Source organism: Melopsittacus undulatus, chromosome Z (genome assembly GCF_012275295.1).
Source record: "Melopsittacus undulatus isolate bMelUnd1 chromosome Z, bMelUnd1.mat.Z, whole genome shotgun sequence".
NCBI classification, from domain to species: Eukaryota; Metazoa; Chordata; class Aves; order Psittaciformes; family Psittaculidae; genus Melopsittacus; species Melopsittacus undulatus.
The window spans coordinates 29794959-29817606 of record NC_047557.1 but is presented as its reverse complement, the minus strand read 5'-3'; the positions used below and the strand labels follow the sequence as shown (position 1 = coordinate 29817606).

The following is a 22648-nucleotide window of genomic DNA, read 5'->3' as shown; positions in this document are numbered from 1 at the left end:
TCTTCCTGGACTGCTTCACTTTTGAACTCCAGCCATAGTTCTGAAGCAGGTCTGCAATTTCATATAGGTTTTCAACTGACATAAACCAAAATACTGCAAATAAATAATTCCTACTCTGTGTCGCTGGCAGCTTATATTTTCTGTGCCACCCCATGAGAGAAGGTAGCAAAATTCCTTCTTCAGCTTCATGGTTACTCTGTGATAAACTTAACCACTTTTACTACTGCTGAGGTATTTGTAACCCAGATCAGTTTTCTAATGAAATTTATCACTCAGTTGCACAGATACCTTTGTTTTCTGCCACAGTTTGAGGGGTAAGAGCAGGAATGAGCATCTGGGGGCAAAAGAAAGTGGGACTGTTTTTGACACAAAAAGTGCCATTTTGTGGCAAGTGAATTTGTCTGTGATACTGCAAGAAGGGGTACTCTAAAAAGTCAGTCCTTTCAGCCACTAAACAGTTCCTCTCCTTGCCACTTACTACACTGAGAGAGAATAACTTACTTAGTTTAACTAGTTAACTGAGTGTCTGACAGTCAGAAAGAGGGAGGTGCAGAAAAGGGACTTGAATTTAATGCTCTATGCATTGTCTAGTGAAAAGGTGGAGGGTGCTTCCCTGAGGAATGTCTAACCTGGACTGTCTTCTAGCTTTGGTATGTTCCTTAGGACATGTAAAGTAAGATCCTTTAAAGCAGTGTTATTAAGAAGTACCCAAGGAATCTGCCATAACAAGAATTAAATTCTAGTAAAATTGATGTCTGTTCTGTTGCTAATACTGACATAGGTAAGATGTGGGGAAAGTCAGGAGTAAGTAGACAATTATAAATATGAAGTAGAACATACTGGCAAAAAATTCTGTTGAGATTTTATTGTATTTTTACCTCATGTTTGCTGAAAATTTAGACTGCATACATAAGTGTGGAAGTTCAACTGAATGTGAGCTGTACAAATCTGCTAGATCTAGCAAATTGATCAAGACATGGAAAGTAGCCTAATTCCACTTGAAAATCTACTTGCAGCAGTATTGATGAAAAACAGTTTTGACAAACATATATACTGGTGAATCATTTAGCCAATTTAGTGTACTTAAAGGCTTCTATGCACTATATGAAATTTCTTTTGTGAGAAGGGATAGTAAAGTAGCACTTTCTATCCTGATTAGTATGCAAGATAACAGCTATCAGTTTTTATCATTTTGGATGACATTTTTCCCTGTCTCCTGTGTCAGGTAAAATCAGTGGGAGTTGCAGAGTAAACGGAAATCTCTTTCCTCCCATAGAGATAATCAATGTCTTGTGTGATTTGAAGTCATTGGGTTTTTGCATGAAACTGTTACGCCATTCTGTAGATCAGTTTTATGTATTTATCGCATATCATAGCAGAACTTTTTTGTTACTGTTTTTTAAATTCTTTCTTGCTGTTATGTACTATGAAACTGATGGGACTGTGGATATTTCTATCAAATAGTGAACTTTGGGCTTTTTTGCAGATGTCATTTTGCAAGCTGACTTTGTAGTATGCATGCTTATTGTAAAATGAACTGGGTTTTTAAAAGGATGCTTAATTCTAGACCCTGTCTTGATTATATTGATGCATAGAGTGTCTTGGAGAGAACAAAAACATTGAAAGATTCCTTGTTTACTGAAATGCAAGTATTTACATTGGTAGCACCATTGGATTTGAATTACTCCCTGCAAATGTGATTGATAAGTGGATAACTGTCAGGGGAGTGAGAAGGGAGGCTGGTGTCCCGGATTCCCACCCTTAAGTTGACAAGATTAAAATAGATGAAGGACAGTACATTCCTCAGAAGGAGATTAGACTCTTCCCTGTGGGGAGGGAAGTCAGACAAAGTGAAGGGAAGGAGAATTAGTCAAAAGATAGCAGCCAGGTTCACAACTAATTTGGGTTTGGAGAAAATGTATTGAAGATTCTATTGGTTTTTTTTTAGTGATCTGTAACACATGGGTGTTCCTGACTTCATAGCAAAAGAGATGAAAACCTTCTTTACAAAGGTTTTGAGTTCTGCCATCTTCTAATGTTGTTCCTGAAGGTCTTACTTCGACAGTTGTACTTCTCAGGACACATGAATGTTTTTGTCTATATCAGGGAGGTGAGTCAGAAGGGCTGAAAATAAATGGAGATTTTCTGTACCTCTGAATCCATGTCACCTGCAGAAGTATGTATTTTGTAGTGCACCTGAAAATTCAGAGACATATTTTCATCTGTAGGATATTGAGACTATCTACAAGAATATATTGGAGCAGAATGGAACGTAATATTTTCTGTCTGCTTGGGTTTTTTTTTCTTAAAACTCCAAACAGGCTGCTATTAAATTTGTTCATAGGAAGTGGAAGTTTGTGTTCATCGTGGGAAGATGAGATTGTTTTCTGGGTTTTTATTGGTTTGCTGCATTTTATTTTAAAAGATTTTAATATATGGCAAAAATAATGCAAAATGGTATAATTTGCTAAATAGAAGTTTATAAAATATTTCCTCTGCGTACAGTAATGAAAGAAGAAATACTGCTATATATTTGAAAATGTTTGATGGGAAAACTGTGTTTAGACAAGATTGTACAGGGACTTCTCAGGAATGCTCAGCAGAAATTTACGTAACCATAAAAATAGGTAAGGGTTCTTACTGGTATTTTAGTTAATCAGACCTCAACTTTACAAACAATAAAGTGGAAAAACTTACTATGTATTTTCATTTGGGCCTGGTAGAAACTTAATAACTGGGTTAAATCTAATTCACTTTTTAGTGGGAGGTGAGCTTACTTTTCCCTATTCCTCCCTCCTCCTAGCCTCTTCCTCCCTTATCCAGTGGAATATGTACCATGCTTGAGGTTTTTGCATGTAAGGGGTTTCCTATTCTACTTGTTTTCGTCTATGTTACTGTATTTACATAAATGTACATGCAAGCAAATAATATTATAGTCTGAGAAATCTGTGTTTGCATACATATGTGCAGGTTTAAGCTGCAGGTGAGGAGATCCTTATTCAAGTAAATATTTAGGAGAACAGAATTTTAATAGACCTACTTGAAGTCTTGCAGCTGAAACATTTTCTTTATATTTCAGCTTAGACTCTGTGTTACTGTTCATCTGTAATGTTTCTGAGATACTCTTTTTCAATTCTTTGTCCAAAACCTTGACTTGTACTTAAATAGTCTCACTGCTTTTCTTCAGCTTGCCTGCATCTTTTAAACTGATATGAGCCCCAGATGTTGAATTTTGAATCTGAGTTTTACACATTCACATCCATACAGTTTCCTGTACTTCTGAGAAGAGATTGAGCTTTTGGAGATGCAGCAAGCTGTTTCATTGTATAATACGAATGGATAATGCCAATTTTATGCTTCACATTTTGAAGTATTCTCCACAATACTTACTTTTTCTTCTCTGGTATTTCTCACCTATGTCATTAGCCTACAGCATTTTTGGCCCAGTCTCCATTTTTCTTAGCTCCTCCAGTATCATTTTTTTCTGTCTGTATTTTCTATTTTGTTCATAATACATTTTAACTTTCCATGATTTTTCATGCCTTTGTTTGTGTGGCTAGCCCTCCAATAAACGTTTGTTATGAAACTTTCCTTAAGCAAATTTTATCGTACACATTTCTACAGTTACAAATGTGGAAGAGTGGATTCTGTATCAAAGATATTAATGCATACTCATGCATTTAATCTGGGACATTTTTGGCATAGATAAACTCAGTAACCTACTGTGTGTTGAGAACATTTCACAGTGCTGTGTCAGTTAGCATATTATTTTGAAAATAATATTCAGAGCATTCCTGTCAGCAGACAGGTATAACAAAATCAGCTGATTTTAAGATCTTCAGCTGAAGAGCGGAGAAATATTTGTATATCCAGAGTTAAGAAAATTCAGCAATATGAAAGGAATATAAGTAAGATTCATAACAGCTTAAAAGACACAGCATTTTTGGAACATCCAGTTTCTTCATGAGTTACAGAACTAAGTTAGTTAATATCTTTAAGTTTTTCTAATAAAGAGTGACAATTCAGTGCTGGATAATTTCACTGGTCTGAAGTTCAAAAAGGTAGTAAGATCATGCTGACAATAAACTTCTTCCTGTAATTTTGTGTTTTATATCTTTAAAATAAACGTGGTAGATTAATCAGAGGAATGATGATTGTGAGGTAATTTTGCCTAAAGAAATCAGAACACTTGGCTGTATGTCTGAATGAGAAGTCATTTCACAGTAATGAGCTAAGTCATGAGGTAAAGATACTCTGAGTAGCAAAAAATTTACTGTTTAGTTGGATTGGGTTTTTTTTACTTTGTTTGTTTGTAATGTTTAATAAGAGAGTATGAGATACCATTTTACCATATAGCTTCATGTGACTGGGTATCTAGGTGCAGATTATCAGTGCAAGCTGAAGTCTTAAAAACAATAAAAAAGTTTGATGGCTGCTTGTCATGGTTTGAGCATGTTTTGAGGTTGATTTTTGTTCAAGGTTTTTTTCCAGCCAGGTGGAGGAGGGGAGGCTGGAAGGAAGGAGAGACAGGACACCTGACCCAGGCTAGCCAATGAGGTATTCCATACCATAGCACGTGATGCCCAGGATGCATACTGGGAGAGAGAGTGCTGGAGGGGTAGAGCTCTGGAGGAAAATGGAGGAGGTATCGGTCGGTGCTCGGCTGGGCAGGGTGGAGTGAGTTATGGGTCGGTGGCTGGTGGGGTGTTGTATTCTTTTCGCTTGTTATGGGCTGTATCATTATTACTGTGTTATGCCTTAGCTATTAAACCGTTCTTATCTCAATCCGTGGGGGCTACATTCTTTGGATTTTCCTTCCTAACTCTCCGGGAGTTGGGGGACTTGGTTTAAACTACGACACTGCTAAAAGTTATTTTTTCACTAGTTGCTGATAAATGCTCAAAGATAAAACAGCTTAAGAGATTTCATAAGTGGATTTATCATTTCCTGTGGCTCATTCCTCCTGACCGTATTCAGGAGGAATACAGTATTAGTCTTCAGACAACATGAGAGGTTAGTTGTTGATAGGTACTTAGAAGTATGTAGGATGATATTGCTGAGGACAAAACAAGATATTGAGTTTTTGGAACTTTTACTGGAGAAGATAAGTCTAAGCATTTTAAAAATGTAAACACTTTCAGTTATAGATGATTTTGTATATTACGAACATGACCTCGTCCGGACTGTTATTCACTCAAAACTGCCATTGGAGTAAGTGTCTGAAATTCTGGTATTTGACCAATAAATTGGTTAGTAAGAACATATCTGAATTGAACAAGTTATCAATCTCTTTTCTTTAGGTATCTGATGTCCAAAGCAGCTGTAGATCATCAACTCCCTCTCTGTGTGGCATCACTAGAAAATGCTAGGCTGGTGATGTCACACATACCACAGAAACCCACTGCAGAATGGAGCAGGCATATTAAGGGTAAGGTAAGTTTTCTCCCTCCACCACCACCCCTTTTCAACAATATTGCATGGTTTTATAAGATTTCTAATTTATTTTATGTCCCTGAGATATAAGGTAAAGATTAAAGAAAATCTTATAAAACTGCATAATATTGTGGTTGTGTGTGCTTATTTAAAAACAAAAAATTCCCCTGTAAAATTCAGTCCTTACCACATATCTCCATATCCTGGCTCCAGTCTGCTTTGGGGTTCCATGATGAGTATGCCAGTATTGTGTATATTGGGGCATCACGGAGAGTGGAGTCAGCATTTCCTGGCTGCTCTGGATGTCAGAAACCTTATTTTAAAAGGTAAGCTTTCAGTCAAGAATGTGTTGAATGTCTCTCTGAGTTTATATGGAAACATTCTGCACATCTCTAAAATGTATTTTCATTGTGTTTGCATTTTTAAAATCTAGTTCTAACTTAACACAGCTGAAAGATATATGTTACAGTTGTCGACTCTCCAAGCCTTAATTCTCTTTTGTTTTGTTCTTAATTCCTTACATTGTATTTACAGAAGAAAATAGTGTTTTATTTGTCACTACCTGAAACAAGATGGTACTAAATTCTGTTCAATATCTTTATCAGTGATGAGGACAAGTGCAACGTCAGTAAGTTTGCAGGCATCACCAACCTGGGCATGAGTATTGATCTACTGGAGGATAGGAAGGCTCGGCAGAGAGATCTGGACATGTTGGATCTATGGGTTGTGGCCAGTGGTACGAGGTTTGAAAAGGCAAAGTGCTGGGTGCTGCACTTGGGCCACAACAACCACGCAGTGCTCTAGGCTTGGGGAAGAGTGGCTGGAAAGCTGCTCAGTGGAAAAGAACCTGGGGGTGCTGATTGATGGAGCTGAGCATGATTCAGGTTGTGCCTAGACAGCCAGGAAGCAAACAACATCCTGGCCTGTATCAGCAATAGTGTGGCCAGGAGAGCCAGGGCAGTGATCATCCCCCTGTATTGGCACTTGTGAGGCTGCAGCTTGAATACTATGATGCCTCTATACAAACTCCCATTGTATGTGGAATAAACAAGAGGAATTAGAGTTGTATGCACATCTACAGGGATATAACTGGTATCACAGAAACATGATGGGATGGCTCCTATGACTGGAGTGTCGGAATGGAAAGTTACAGCCCTACAGATGGGGAAGGGGAGTTGATACTTATGTCAGTGATAGGCTAGAGAGTACAGAACACTGTCTGGGGGCAGGGGATCAGGTAACAGAGAGTTTGTGGGTCAGGGTCAAAGGGAGAGCAGCTATGGGGGACATTAGTGTGGAGACCTATTACAGGCTGCCTGATCAAGAGGACTCTGTGGATGAAGTGCTCTATAGACAGGTAGGAACAGCCTCATGCTCTCAGGCCCTTATCCTCATGGGGGACTTTAACCATTCTGGTATCTGTTGGAGGTACTCTACAGCCCAGGACAAGCAATCCAGGAGGTTCCTCTGTTGTGTGGAAGACAACTTCCTTTTGCAAGTAACAGAGGAGCTGACAAGGAGAGGTGCCATGGCTCACCAACATTGGAAATGTAACACTCCAGGGCAGCCTTGGTTATAGCAATCATGAGATGGTCAAGTTCGAGATCCTCAGGACAGTGAGAAGAGCATGCAGTAAGCTCACTGCTCTGGACTTCAAGAGAGCAGATTTTGGTCTCTTCAGGAACCTGCTCAGCAAGGTTCGATGGGATATAGCCCTAGAGGGCAGGGGGGCCCAAGACTGTTGGTTAATATTCAAGGATCACCTGCTACAAGCTCAGGAGTGTTGCATCCCGACTAGAAGGAAGTACAGCAGGAGGGACAGGAGACCTTGGATGGATAAAGAGCTGCTAAGGAAACTTCAAAGGAAAAAAAGAGGCTTATAAAAGGCAGCAGCAAGGACAGATATCCTGGGAAAAGTACAGGGATGTTGTCCGTGAAGCTATGGACCAGGTTAGGAAAGCTAAGGCCCAGTTAGAATTAAACTTGCGGAAGAAAACAAGAAGGGATTCTATAGGTACATAGTGAATAAAAATTAGACTAAGGACACTGTGGGTCCTCTTCAGAAGCTGTCAGGAGAACTGGCTACCCTGGATTTGGAGAAAGCTGAGATTCTTAATGACTTCTTTGACTCAATCTTCACTGGCAAAGGCTCTGACTGCACCACCCAAGTCTTGGAAGGGAGATGCAGGAACTGTGAGAATGAAGCCCTTAGGCCCACTGTAGGAGAGGATCTCATTCAAATCACCTTAAGAACCTGAATGTGCACAAGTCCATGGGACCTGATGAAATCCATCCACGGGTCCCGAAGGAGCTGAAGAATGAAGTTGCAAAGCCACTGGCCATCATATTTGAAAAATCATGACAGACAGGTGAAGTTCCTGATGACTGGAAAAAGGGAAATATAACCTCCATTTTCAAGAAGCGGAAAGTGCATGACCCAGGGAACTACAGACTAGTCAGTGTCACCTCTGTGCCTGGCAAAATCTGGGAGCAGATTCTCCTGGAAGGCATGCTAAGGCACATGAAAAACCACAAGGTGCTTGGTGACAGGCAGCATGGCTTCACTAAGGGGAAATCCTTCCTGACCAATTTGGTGGCCTTCTATGATGGGGCTATGGAACTGATGGACAGGAGTGGAGCAGCTGCTGTCATCTACCTGGACTTGTGCACAGCATTTGACGTTGTCCCGCATGACATCCTTGTCTCTAAATTGGAGACATCAATTTGATAGGTGGACCACTCAGTGGATAAAGAACTGTCTGGATGGCTGCATGCAAAGAGTTGTAGTCAGCGGTTCAATGTCCAGCTGGAAACCAGTAATGAGTGGTGTCTCTCAGGGATTGGTGTTGGGACTGGTGTTGTTTAACATCTTTGTCGGTGACATGGGCAGTGGGATTGAGTGTGCCCTCAGCAAGTTTGCCAATGACACCAGGCTGTGTCAGGACAAAACCTGTAAAAATTAGGAGTTATTAATGGAATGTTTACAGTGGATGTAATTTTCTGGGATAAAATTACTTGTGTTTTATAGGAGGTCTGACTTTGTGGGCCTTGAATTGAAATCTAGCTTGGTTTACTAGAAGGACTTACAAAACATTGGTAGCGTCTGTGCTCATCTTGTGTGCTACGTTTAGGCCTTATCTGCACATGACCTTTAGACCAGAGAGCACTAAGAAAAGAATGCTAACTATGATAGTGTGGTTTTATGGTATTGTGATGGAAGTGTTACAGTTCAAAGTAACAATTTATGCATGCATGCATACTTGTATTGAAGTTCTCCGCCAAACCTTCTTATCTATCATCACATAGTACCCCGCAGTCAATGGTTAAAAGGGATATTTGGAGTTCTCCCTGCCTTGAAGCAGGACTCTTGTCAGTGTTTGCATTAAGTCATCCATGACCTGACTAGTCCAGTTTTGAAAACAGGAAAGAAAAAAGGAGATTTAACAGTTCGTCTGTGCAGCCTGTTGCAGTGTTGTATGTTTCTGATGAAAATGTCCAGCCTGAAGCTCCTAAGCATCAGTTTGTAGCTGTTTGGTGTTACTGAGTAGAGTTTGCCACACAGACATTTTTAAAGGAAATTTTATTATCTGTAGAAATTAGTAACTGGGATAATGGGAAATAATTCACTTATATTTGCTTAAATTATGTTGCTGTAATAGTTGTTTTAAAGTTATTTTGAAGTAGATACTGAGCTTTCCAGAAGTTATATACAGAGGACACTGTTTTTGTTAAAAACCAGCTCTAACATTCAGGGGACAGAGGAATGGTTAGGGGTTTTGTTCATTTTTTGTAAACAAAAAGACAAATGACTTGTATTTGTTCTTCTGGGAAGTGTTGAAAACGTCAGTAAATTCTTGAAGTCTGCTCTTGTCTAAACCTTTTGCTTATGTCTGGCTATTCAATGCATGATACAATTATCACTTCAAAGTTTATTCAGTGATCAGCTGATAAGTACTCATTTTTTCTACTTGAGCCAAGATCTTAGCCTGATTTGAAGATGAATCTCATAAATCAATAATTTCTTGTTGTTAATCTGTAGTAATTACATAAATATCTTAATACTATGCTTTTACACATCTAATTTTTTGTTATATCTAATGCATGTACAGCATTTCTGTATTCTGATAGTGGTGGCATTGTTAATTATTTGCTATTTTGATTTTTGTTTTGATACAATCAGCTAATACTTTGTGGTATATTAATTCATCCTTTTGAAGCTGTGAAATGTTTTGTATGTCTTACAAGAAAGATAAATCTGAATACATAATATTCTTTCATATGTTAGCAATTAATTCTGTTGACTGCTAACGTGAGGATGTGATATCAAATGCTTTCATAGGCCACAGTATATACAAATGCTGTTTTCTGTTGCAGTGTCCAGTATCAGGTTTTATGGGGCAGTACATTTACCTCTGCAGATGTGACTGGTTGCAAATAAGGGATATAAGAGTACAGTTTGCTAGCTTGTCTTATGTGCTCAACTAAACACTAAGGGATAATTAGGCATAATTTCCTACTTAAAATCTTCACTTTTATAATTTTAATTAAAGAATGAAAAGAGTACATATTAATTTTGTTATGTAACATGTAAATTATTATCCATAAAAAATATATACCTGTTCTTCAAACGAGCATTCAGACTGATTGCTCTTGCTGTACATTGGACAGATCTGCTGAAATGTATAGAAAGGAATTACTCCAAAAGAAAATCCAAATTGCAGACTGCTGAAAGGCAGCTGTGTCAAGCTTCATCCAGCTTTTCCTGCTCTGCATTTCTTGGTGTGGTGGACCACAGGAAGCTGTGAAAGATATGTGCTCTTATCAAAATAAATAAGTTCCCAAGTCTTGCTTCTTTTTCTTGGAAAAGAGGTCTCTTCATTGTCTCACATCCTTTCTGAGAAGTCAAGAGATAAAATCCTCACTTAGGTAAAACGCACAGAGCTAGTAAACTGGGAGAAGTACTAGAGTATGCCACTTCTCTTTTTCTAGCTGTTACGTATAAATGAATTGTTCAGTCTTTTATGTAATAAACTGGAGAAAAAAATAATGAGAGAAAAAGTACTTATAAGAGTATCTAAGAGCGTTAAGAGATGTACTCTGCAGTATTATGGCCACTGTGATTGTGTGTATGTATGTATATACATGCTAATTGTCACTTCACAGTGTCTTTTATCCACATTCAGTGTTTCCAGATTTATGAAAACATGATTTTTTCATTGAAGATCATAAGATTACATGTATCAGTTTGGAAAAGAAAGTAATTTTTGATTATATATTTGAGTTAACAGCTGAAATCTTTAATGTTGGAAAACTGGTTTCTACTGCATAGTCTGTTACTTCATAAATGACCAATTTGCAAAACTTTTAATAAAAAAACCTTTATAGAGAATTTCAAATAACATACAAAATGTAATGCAAAAATTGTGTTTTTTTTTCCTGAAAATTGTAGTAAATTGTTTTTGCAAACAATTACAATAATATAAATTGCATCACTTATGTTAAATGAGATTATGGTAAGACTTTTCTGTAGGACTTCTATCTCTATTAGCAGTATATGTACATGGTTGTTTTCCTTAACCTGTGTTGATTACCCGATTAAGTAATTTCAAACACATTATATGTTTTTAGGATTATGCTGAAGTTTCACCTATAAAAAGTGAACATCCTTGCAGTATTGCTTTTTAACTAGGACATTATCTGTAGTATAAAAAAGTAAAAGTCTTACATAGGTTAAGGCTAAACTGTGAAATTTAATATTTTCTTGCAGCTGTTTTCTTCACATGCTGTATTAGTAAACCAGGATTATTGTAGTACTAATAAAATATAACAAGGTTCAGGTATAATGCAATGATAAATAAATGTCATTTATATTTGCAGGGAAGATGGTACCACCGGAAACAGGCAGTAAAGGAATTGCATGGTACATTGATACGACTGCTTAATGAACTATTACCATGGGAACCAAAGCTAATGAAAGCATTTCAAAGAAACAGGTAATCAGATGGTCCTTTTTTTTTCTTTAACAAGAGTGTATGTAAGAAACAGCAGAATTCTCCTTTTAAAAAGTGATCAATAGGTTTAGCTTCTCAAATAAATTAAATGAAAATACTTTGAGGAGAGTAGTGAGGCACTGGCAGTGCTTATTTGGAAGAATTATTCTTTGTTCCAGACTTACAGTCTCCAAAGCTAACTAATAAAGTTGAGCTTAGCTCCCTAATATTTTTTCCCCTAAAATGCTTAATTGTGCCTATCAATACTTGTATTGCAATTGAGTTAGGATATGTATTGCTATTTATTTGGTTAAAGAAGTACTGAAAACCTGTAGCTAGAAAACTAGCCTAGGGCATCTGTCATGGTTTCAGTCCAGCCCGTGACTAAGTGCCGTGCGGCCTCCCTCTCACCCTCAACTTTCCTTCCCTAGGCAGGATGGGGAGGAGAATCCAAAGAATGTAAAACCCCAGGGCTGAGACAAGAGCAGTTTAATAATTAAAATAAAGCTAGAATAGTAGAATATAGTGATAGTAAAAATAATACCAACAATAACAACACCAGTAATAGGGAACAACAACAACAGAAATGAAAAATCAGAAAACACAAGTGATGCACAGTACAGCTGCTCACCACCTGCTGACCAATACCCAGCCCATCCCCAAGCAGTGCTTGAATTTTGAGTGTGAAGAAAGCAACTTACACAGTTACATGGTGCAGAACTTTATCTGAAAAGTGTAAAAAGTGTTATGTCTTAAAAAACCAACAGTGTAGCACCAAAGACAGTAAACATAGAACTACTCAGAATTGATTCCTGAGTAGCTCATTCCATCGATCCGGTGCATGAATTAAAATCCTTGTTTGGAAATCTAGGATATCATTGAACATTTTCTTTTAAATAATGAACTAAAGTACAAGTTTTGCTTTTTTCTGTTCCTTATATTTGAGATTCTGTTCATTTTCCTTAGATGTTTATTTCTTCCTGTTTGTAGCAGTTCAAACTCCTTTCAGAAATGGGGCAGATTGAAATCCTTTTTAAAAGTATTACTGTTTCCAGTATGGGGGTTATCATTTATGCAGATTTATTCAGCAGTGCTAGCTGATGTATTTCATAACATAACTGTTTGGGCAGACCATTTCATATGACAACTGTTTGGGCAGACAAATGGTGTACAAGGGAACAGCTCCAGCTGAATAACAATCTCTACAGATTGTGGGGAGGACAGAGTTGGGTGGGGGAAGACAGCAGTGTAGCACCAATTACATGGTGCATAAAGGTACCATGTGAAAAGAAAAAAGCAATTGAGTAAAAATTGCTTGTGCTGATATGAATAACAGCACCACCAAAAGTCTGGCTGCAGTTGCAGTGTCTACAGGAGGTCTCAACCTACTAACTAAATGACAATGTTGGCCTTCTAGGTTGTGAAAGGGTTGGCAGATCTCCTTCTTTCTGTTTAAGGCCTCATATGGAATAAGAAACTGGAGTTTACCTTCCTTACTTTTTGCGATTTTCAATTAGTACGAGCAGTCTTTATGATCAAAATCAATTTTTTTTACTTCCCTTCTGAAAGGTCCTCTGATGTCTTCAAAATTATGACAGAGTATAATGTTGAATGGTATTTGAATAGCAGCAGCATTTAAAAGAAAAGGTTACTTGTGTCCACTGATCATATTTGTTCACTAGACCCACAGTAGAAGTTCCTCAAAAGAAAAAGGAAATTCCCATCCAGAAGCCTTAGTAGTTGCCTACTGTCATTCTGTAGTTCTTCTACGTCTCAACTTCATGCTCAAAATCCTAATGACTGAATCATACGGACTTCGAGGTTGTCTTCTCTTTGTGAGAGTGTCAAGGCTGTGAGTAAACTATTAGGCTTTATGGATCTTAACCAGCTTCACCTGGGCCTCTGTCCACATCACGTCACATGCCCATGGCTAGGATCCCCATTTCAGGTCATTCTGCAGCCTTCAATCTGTGCCGTAGGAATACCGGTTTCCCACTCAGCTACAGCAGTTACCTGCCTGGCCACAGGTCCTGCTGATCTGGATTGACTCTCAGACTGACCTTGGGCCTGTATCATCACTGTGGACCTTCCCAGAAATTACTCAACCAAGTCCTGACCCTACCAGGTTATCACTGGACTTGAGCCTGATCTGAAGCTGCAAATTGACTTCCCAGCTTGACTTCCAACCTGTCTCAGCACCAGGAACTTGCCGGCTGATCTGGGCTTTTGATTGAGCACAGTTGCCACCTCTAGGCCTGCCCTGCTCCTTCATTCAGAGGTAGTGGGATGGCATCCTGGCTGGTGAGGCTCATGCCCTGCCAGCTATGACTTCATAGAATGGTTAGGGTTGGAAAGCACCTTAGGGTGACCTAGTGCCACCCCAGCTGCCATGGGGTTCATGCTTGGCTCTTTCCTCTTAATTCCTTAGATAGCAGGTGACCATTGCTGCACGCAGTGCAAACAACTTTATTTTAATGCATAAGAATGAGTAGATTGAAGATACTGTTGTTGCTGTCATACAAGTTAGATCCAGACTAAATTATATTCTACACAAGGTGCTAACTGCTATAATGTATTTATTCATTCACTAAGTAATCTTCCTAGATATTATATTGGTCACTAGCTGAATCCTGTAGTTCACTGTGTATTAAAATACGTCCTAGATCTCCCCTACACAATAGTTTAGAAGAAGGGATAATGGAAATATGTAGCTCATTATGGGAATCAAGGTAAATGGATGTTTTTCTGAACGGTGTTAAGAAGTAAAGCAGCTATGTATTTGTCATGTACGCATTTTTTAGTTGAGTGTGAGCCTGTGGGAATGACAGTATCAGCTGTACTAATGGCCCAGAGATAGGAAAGTTTTTTTAAAAGAGAAAGTTAACCTTATGATGCCATAGCTGGGTGAAAAGCATGATGCATGTAGGAAATAAAAAACTTACTTAATTATCTATTTGGGGTTACATTCAGAGGAAGGAGTATATTTATTACAGTTAATGCACGAAGTCCATACAGATTCATTTGTCACAATGTAAGATAAAGGAATGTCATGGTTTGAGCAGGAGCAGTCATTTTTTCTCCTTCTTGTAGCTGGTGCAGGGCTGTGTTTTGACTTCTGGGCTGGGAACAGTTGCTTGATAGTAAGCATGTTTTGAGGGTGTTTTTGTTCAAGGCCTTTTCTGAGCACGTGCTCTGCCAGGGAGGAGGGGAGTCCGGGAGGAAGGAGAGAAAGGACACCTGACCCAGGCTAGCCAAAGAGGTATTCCATACCATAGCACGTGATGCCCAGGATGCAACTGGGAGAGAGAGCAGGAAGGGTGGAGCGCTGGAGAAAAATGGAGGAAGGTGCTCGGCCGGGCAGGGTGGAGTGAGTTATGGGTCGGTGGCTGGTGGGGTGTTGTATTCTTTTCGCTTGTTATTGGCTTTATCACTGTTATTTGTAATAGCAACGGCAGTAGTGTTTTGTGTTGTGCCTTAGCAATTAAACCGTTCTTATCTCAACCCGTGGGGGCCACATTCTTTGGATTCTCCTTCCTAACTCTCCGGGAGTTGGGGGACTTGGTTTAAACCACGACAAGGAAAAAATAGAAGATGGATGTAATAAAACAGGGATGGTCATATTTGTCTTTTGGCCTATTTAAGATTTTATTCTTATGTGGAATTCTTGTGTGGAACAGAATTTAGTCTGGATCTAACCCCTATGACAGTACGAGTGATATCTTTTGGCCTGTTGTTAGAAGATTCCATGACATAGAATTCAGCTTTGGTGAGGGAAGGGATGTTATTGTCACTTCACATTTTCTGGGTTTTGGAGACTTGTGGATAGAACTACTCTGGAATTTTTGAAGGACACAGGCAATTCTACAGTAATTTTTTTGTGTGGCAGCAAATACGAATAAAAAAAAAGGCAAAAAAACAAACGTTTGGTTCTTTACCTGTTAGTTTCTTCTTTATTTTCAAGATCTAGATTGAAGAAGGACTATGATGACTTTAAAAGACATCCAGACCATGATAAATTTAACAGAGAATTGTGGAGTAATGATGAAAGTGAAGTTGATTCTGGCAAAGATTTATTTGCAGTAGTATGTGGTAAATCTTCGGAGTCTGCAGAACATGTGGAAGTTTCCAAAAAAGATCACCCCGACAATGGTAAGCATTAACTGGAATTACATAGCTTGAACTTGATTCACGAGCTTCATTTTTCCATGTGAGCTTATGTGCTACTTCTGCCTTACCTACTACTGTGATAGTATTGAAATTGCTTATGATGTGTGTCTGACAGATGTAGACTAGAAGAGGCCAGACATGACCAAGATGAAAATTCTGATTAATGCAGGTTGTTGCCATTTTTGTGTTTAATTATTTCTGTAATAACATAGTAGGCCTGCTCAAAATTCATGTTTATGATGGGTTGATGTTGCTGGTTGCCAGATGCCCACCCAAGCTACTCTGTCAGCCTCCTTAACAGGACAGGGAGAGAAAGTAAGATGGAAAAACACTTAGGTCAGGATACATACAGGGAGATTACTCACCAGTTACTGTCACAAGCAAAACAGACTCACTTGGAGAAAAATGATTTATTGCTAATTGAAAATAGAGTAATAGGATGGTGAGAAACAAAGACAAAAACTGAAACAGCTTCTTCCACCCCACTGCACTGCTGTCTCCATCTTCCTCCAGGCTCAACTTCATTCCCAATTCTTCTACCTTCTCTTCTGTCAAGTGCCACAGGTAGGTTGGGGATTGGGGGTTGAGATCAGTTCATAATATGTTGTCTCTGCTGTTCCTTCCTGACACTTCTGCCCTGCTTCAGGCTTCGGTCCTTCCCACATATAGGATACAGTTCTTCATGAACTACTCCAGTATGGGTCCTCTCCACAGGCTAGAGTCCTTCAGGATAAGACTGCTCCAGTCTGGGTGCCACATAAGCCATGGGTCCTGTCAGAAGCCTGCTCCGCTGTGGGCTTTCAATGGGCTGCAACTTCCTTCAGGGCATATTCACCTGCTGTGGAATAGGATCCTCAACAGGCTGCAGTATAGATACCTACTACAGCATGGTCCTCCATGGGAGGTGGTCAGCCTGTTTCACCAGGGTCTTCACAGGTTGCACGGGAGTCAGTGCCAGTGCCTGGAACCCATCTTTCCCCTCTTCTCCACTGACCTTGGTGTCTGCAGGGTTGTTTCTCCTTCATCTTTCCTTAACATCTCTTCGTCACGCTCTTCAGCACAGCGTTTTCTATGAGGCATCACCAACTTGGCTGACAGGCTCATTTATGGCCTGCAGTGGATCTCTGTTGGAGCCAGCTGTGTCTGGCACAGGACAGCTCCTGCTCTGTCCTCACAGAGGCCCCTTCTGCAACCCTGCATTGCCAAAACCTTGGCTACACCTCAGTGCACAGCATCTCTGTCCACCCAGCACCCCTGACTGCATCCGGGGCCCTCTTGTGCACTTCATGTGTCCCCTGCTCACTGACTGGTGATGCTTGATGCTTGGTATGAAACATGTGGCACCCACACCCTTGTCCCACAGACCCCACACACTTAGAACTCCACTTGATATGCCCAGGCCCCAGCCCCATCTGTTCACTGGCTAATCTGTCTTGAAATTTGCCAGTCAATAACAGACATTGCCCCCATGTACACTGGATTTGGGGAAGACACAGACAACCCCCAGCAGCTGGCACTATGCACATAGGTTGCACTTCTTGCTCTGTCCTTGCACCTCTCCTTTTCACTGCACATCCCTTCATAAGTTTGTATAGCCCTACCGATTACTTCACCCCTTCCAGCCCAGTGTCCAGGATCTACCCTGGAGAGTCATATCTGTTGCAAACTCCAGGTTAATCTTCCTGAAAGGGGCACCTGCAATTTCTTGATAGCCTATCAATTGGTGTGATTAGTGAGGTTGATTATTGTCATTATCTCCATGGCTGTTTTGCTAGATCAGTGTCTCTGTATATTTTTTTTTCTGGTGTTTCCCTTTTTCCGTCACGATAACTTTGCTGGAATAAGCATTCTCACACTCTCAAATGACTTCATGAGTTACTTTGAATGGCCAAGTTTGGTTTTCCTCATGATCTCCCATGCTGGTCAGGGTCATGTCGTTGCATGTTCTTGGTTCTTGCTTATTACTTTCTCCTTTTTTATTGCCATCTTTTTTAATTTAAAAGGTTTTTTACCAGATGCCCTGAAAGAAGTAGGCATTCTTTTTCCCACATATCCTTATTTTTGCAAACTATTAATTTGCCTTAGACACTATATAATTGTTATATAGAGGTAATCAGTCACAAACATGTAAAACATAGTTTCTGTTTTAATATCCTTGCAGATGAAATGAAATTATTGGAGATGAATTTACCTACAGGAAAAAACAGAATTCTGAAAAAAGAATCGACTTCCAAAGAAATACAGAAGACACTGGCCAAATGTATTAAACGACAGTCCAAGCAAAATAGTTGTCTGGATCAAAGCCCAAATGAGCTTTCACCGAGGAAGAAAGCTAAGCTGAGCACTAACGAGGCTGCAGTCCAGATTTCAGAAAGTAGCCTGCAGCCAGATAGTTGTTTGACTGAGCTGAAACAATTTGAAGGGTCAACTCCAGAATCATTTTCCTTGACAGATCCTACAACATCAGTGTCAAATTTTCTGAAAGGGACCAAACCCATTCAGGCGTTGCTTGCCAAGAATACTGGGAACAAAGTGACCTTAACAAATCAGCTGTCACCTCCTGCAGGTGCAAGTGTATCTACTTCTGAAAAGACAGTTTCACCACCTTTGGAACCATCACTGATAAAACCAGCATTACCCTGCCAAACTAATTCAAAGACTCCTTTGCAAATGGTATACAAAATGCCAAATGTCCATTGTGTACCAGTAGATCTCCAGAACAGCTCTGTGAAAATTCAAATGCAACCTGTGATGGATCCTAAAACTGGAGAAAAAGTTATGCAGCAAGTTCTTATTTTACCTAAGAATTTTCTTATTCAGCAGGAGGGAAAAAGTGTGTCCAAGGACATTCAGTCACTACATCAGAAATCATCTGACCTGCACTGTACAACTTCATCAGAAATATCGAATGTCAGTGTTTCTTTAACGTCTGTTCTGGTGACGGGCCCTGCAAATGTTAGCACTCGGTCACCTAGTACAATTTTTAACAAGGATATTACCCGCTTGTCACAAACAACTGGTCCCCTAAACACTGCACAACCACTGGCTGCTGTAACTTCAGCAGGTAACTTATCATCAACAGTTAAGGTGAGTCAAACTGAAACTGACAAAATGAAGGCTACGGCTTCAGCTGCCACATCTCCTGTGTCTTTGACTTCACCTACTCTTTCAACAGCTAGCCAGTCTTTGATATCAGCAACAGCACTAAGTGGGTCTACAAACACTACTTCTGCCTGTCATAGTCTTGCACCTCTGCAGACAGCTGACTCCTTTGAAACTAGGCAAGAGCTGAAGACTGTGTGCGTAAGAGAATCGCAATCTATTCTAGTCACAACACGAGGTGGAAACACTGGAATTGTTAAAGTGCGAACAAACCCAGACCAGATTTTACCTAGTTTATCTTCTAGTTCAGTTTTCACTTATGCACCTCAACTTCAGGCTTTTCTTGTGCCAAAAACCACAGCATTATCATGTTCTCCTGTTCCATCTGTAACAACAGCCACATCTGGTCTCCCCCATACTGGACAACCGTCTCTTTCTGGATTTGATCCCTCAACAGCTTCTTCTGTTAACATTCCAGCTTTCCCAGCTGATTTTACCCAGGTGACGGAGAAGAATATTGAATTGACCTTACACCAGCCTGCTGTTGGAGGCACTTCGGGCCAAGTAATAGGGAACTCTAGCTGTGTGTCCTCTCCTTCTTTGTCCTCCATTTCATTAGCCAGCAATTTGATGTCAACAACTCCAAACAGTCCTCTTAGTGTGACTAGCACTGGACAGAATAACACTGTTGTAGCTCCAGATTCTTCTGTGCTGCAACAAAACGATACTAAAACTAAAACTGTTATACAGTCTGAGTCTAACTCAGCCACAACTGGAGATTTAATCAGTGGTATGCCAGTCCAGAAACTTACATTACTCACAAATCCACCTATCTTCTCGCCCTGTGGGGCATCAGGAGTCAGTATTATACCCTCTCCAGCATCCACTGGTGTTAATGCTCCAAAGTTTATTTTCATTAACACGCAAATTGCTAATGGCCCATCAACCACCAATTTAGTTGCTGAGTCATTGAAACATAACCTTCCTTCTTCCCTAAGCAAAACCTTCGTTAGTGCCACAGAGCAACCGCAGTTGGTTTTGATCCCATCTACAGTAGGAGCACCAATAAGGATAAATTCATCACCAAGTATTGCTCAAGTAAAAGATGTGAAAATTGGGCTAAATATAGGTCAAACCATTGTAAATACCAAAGGCAATGCACAACAGGTTCCACCAGTGAATATATTGCACTCTGCCATTTCTAAGGGAGAAGACAAAAAGAGCATGGACTTGACGTTATCTTTGACAAGTAGTAATACTCTGGTTCCTGTTCCAAGTTTTGTGAGTCGAAGTGTTGTGTCAGTTACTGAATCTGTATGTGTTACAACAAAAGCTGAAAATGCTCTTACAGTAACAATAGCAAATGCATGTGTAGAATCTGTTTCAGTAACATCAAGTGGGACTTCTGGGACACGGCCCACTGTCTTGGTTGGTGGAAATGATCCCTTGAGAATAAGGCCTGTTATGGGTAGTCGGCTATGTACATCGAATATTGGAAATACTGTAGGTATATCGACTGTGAAAACAGGACATCTTGCTTCATCTGTGCTGATTTCAGCAGCACAACCAGCAGTATCTCCTCAAAACTTAGCATCTGCTTTGCAGTTTCCAGTCATTAGCTTGCCTGGATCTATAGCCACCCCCCACAAAGTGTTATGCACAGTTCCTCAGTTAGCAGCAGTTCCAGCTCCTCCTCCAGTACAAAAAAGCCAGTTGCCCACACTGCTTCAGTTTCAGTCATCAGGAGTTTCAGCTGCTATGCCAAGCAATGCAGGTATTCACAAACCTCAGAGTGTGTTGCCCCCTCCATCACAAAATACAGGGAAAGTCATTAGTTTTCCCAGTTCTTCTTCCCTGCAGTGCCCGCAGGTGCTTCCTGGTACAGAGAAACAAAGTCATGCTTACACTTGTGCTTCCATGATTCATATGCCTGCAGCTTCAACTGTAACAAGCAAAGCAGGAAGTCAGTTGTGTGAACCTTGCATTCAGCAGAAAATAGTCATTAACACCTGTATGCCTTTGGCACCTGGAACTCAAATAATGATTAATGGTACTCGTTTTGCTGTTCCACCACAAGGCCTTGTAGCTGGCAGCCATGTTCTTCTTCTCTCTTGTAATACAAAACAGACTCCTCCTTTAACTATTAACCACAGTCAAGAGGGTCAAGATGTACCTGTTGTTAATCCAGTAACTTCGAAAATGATGCTAGCACCAAGTAATTCATTAAGTTGGCAGATATCAAAACATCATTTGAAAAGCTCCACAAAAATTGTGAACTCCTTTGGGTCTGCAGATGCATTACCCATCGTACATGCAACACCCCAGATACTTAGTACTCCAGCTAACTCATGTACTCCACTGTCTGCAGCAACACCATCTATGTCTTCCATGATAAAATCTCCTGTCAATGTCGTAGCTGCATCTTCTGTGGTTTCTGCCATTCATTTGCCGAACTCTCATTTACCAAGCAATACTTCGGTGCTTCACTTAGACACTTCAATCAAAAAACTGTTGGTCAGTCCAGAGGGAGCAATTTTGAATGCTATAAATACTCCAGCATCAAAAGTTTCTTCCATGTCTTCAGCACTGCTTCCTGTTGCTGTATCCACAAGCAGAAATCCTACCACTGTCTTCCCTGCATCTCAGTCATCTTGCCTTGATAAACCTGACAAAGCTGCATCCTGAATTTATTGCAAATGAGCCACTTTGAAAATTTGGGGATTCTTCTGACTTTGAAAGTTGTAATTATTGAATAATTTCTTATGTTGTTTGAAACAGTTGATTTACTAAAAATTACTTGAGATTACAGTTCTTTCTTGTTTACCTGTGGGGATTAAGAAGGAAAGTTTTAGTTTGTTGGGAATTTTCAGAGTTCTTTAGTAAAAAGGTCAGAAATGAGTAACGAATTCATTAAGCATCTTAGTTTGGAGAAACCTAGCCTTTTGCACATGTTCCATCATACAGTATGGACTGTTTGCCAGTGTTTATGACAGTATATGTCTCCTTTTTATTTGTCAAATTTATTTTTTATTTGTTCCTGTAAAAAAATATTTATGCATTGTAAAAATGCAGTCTATGGCATAGAATTGTACATATTCATGAATTCCTAACAATCTGTACTAAACTATATGTACAAAGAACTCTGCTGTCTTATTTATGTTTTGTTTACATATGTATAGTTTTTTAAGTATTTTAGTAACTTTGGACCAGTGTACTGTTTAGCAACAATGCAGAAGAATCTGCATATAATAAATCAAGTTGCTGTACTGCTTTGTGTTGGCAATAGTTTAAAAATGTGTGTATCTATTGCACCATGGCAGAATACATTGTCCTGCTTAAAGCAGGTGCATCTCAGCCTTTGGAATATAGTAGAATGAAGTTATTTAATCTCTTCTGCTCTTCTTTGTTATTTACATCTCACATGATTCAATAGGAGCTGGAAGGAAGGCCATCTTGATCCTCCCAATACAGGGCAGGATATAACCTATACTTCATTCATTCTTAACAAATGTTTGGTTATACTGCATAAAATCTCCAGTGATACGGTAAGGCAAGAAATCATTTCCCAGACACCAGTCTAAGTCACACTGGTTGCTGGTTAGGACTACCGTGTTTTGTCATAAAGCTCATAGATGTGTTCATTATTCTCCTTTTTACAGTCCTGCATGCATTTGCAGGTGTCTGATAACTGTAAATACTCTGTAATCTTCCATGTAGCCATAACAAGCTGCTCAGTTTTTTCACCAGTCATGCTTTCTAGGTTTGTAATTTTTTTTGTTGAGCTTTTAATTGTTCTGTCTGGAAAGATAGTACTAAAATATCACATAATATTAAAAGAGGCCTTATTAGTGCTTTGAGTTGGAATAATTCACATATTACATAAATCTTCCCATTTTTGCACTGTATTCAATATTTGTTGGCTTAGGTTCAGCTTTTGATCTGACAAAATCCTTGGG

At 39.6% G+C, this 22648-nt stretch overlaps 1 protein-coding gene across 1 annotated transcript in view; it reads left to right on the top strand.

Moving 5' to 3' along the window:
* Positions 1–21958, top strand: part of BRD10 (bromodomain containing 10) — a 55306-nt gene extending 33348 nt beyond the window's left edge. Inside the window, exons 6-8 of the mRNA XM_005155106.3 lie at positions 11311–11426; positions 15385–15572; positions 17752–21958. Of these exons, the coding sequence (XP_005155163.2) occupies positions 11311–11426; positions 15385–15572; positions 17752–21377 (3930 nt within the window). The 3' untranslated portion in view covers positions 21378–21958. The remainder of the gene's footprint in view (positions 1–11310; positions 11427–15384; positions 15573–17751) is intronic.
* The last annotated feature ends 690 nt before the right edge of the window (positions 21959–22648 follow it).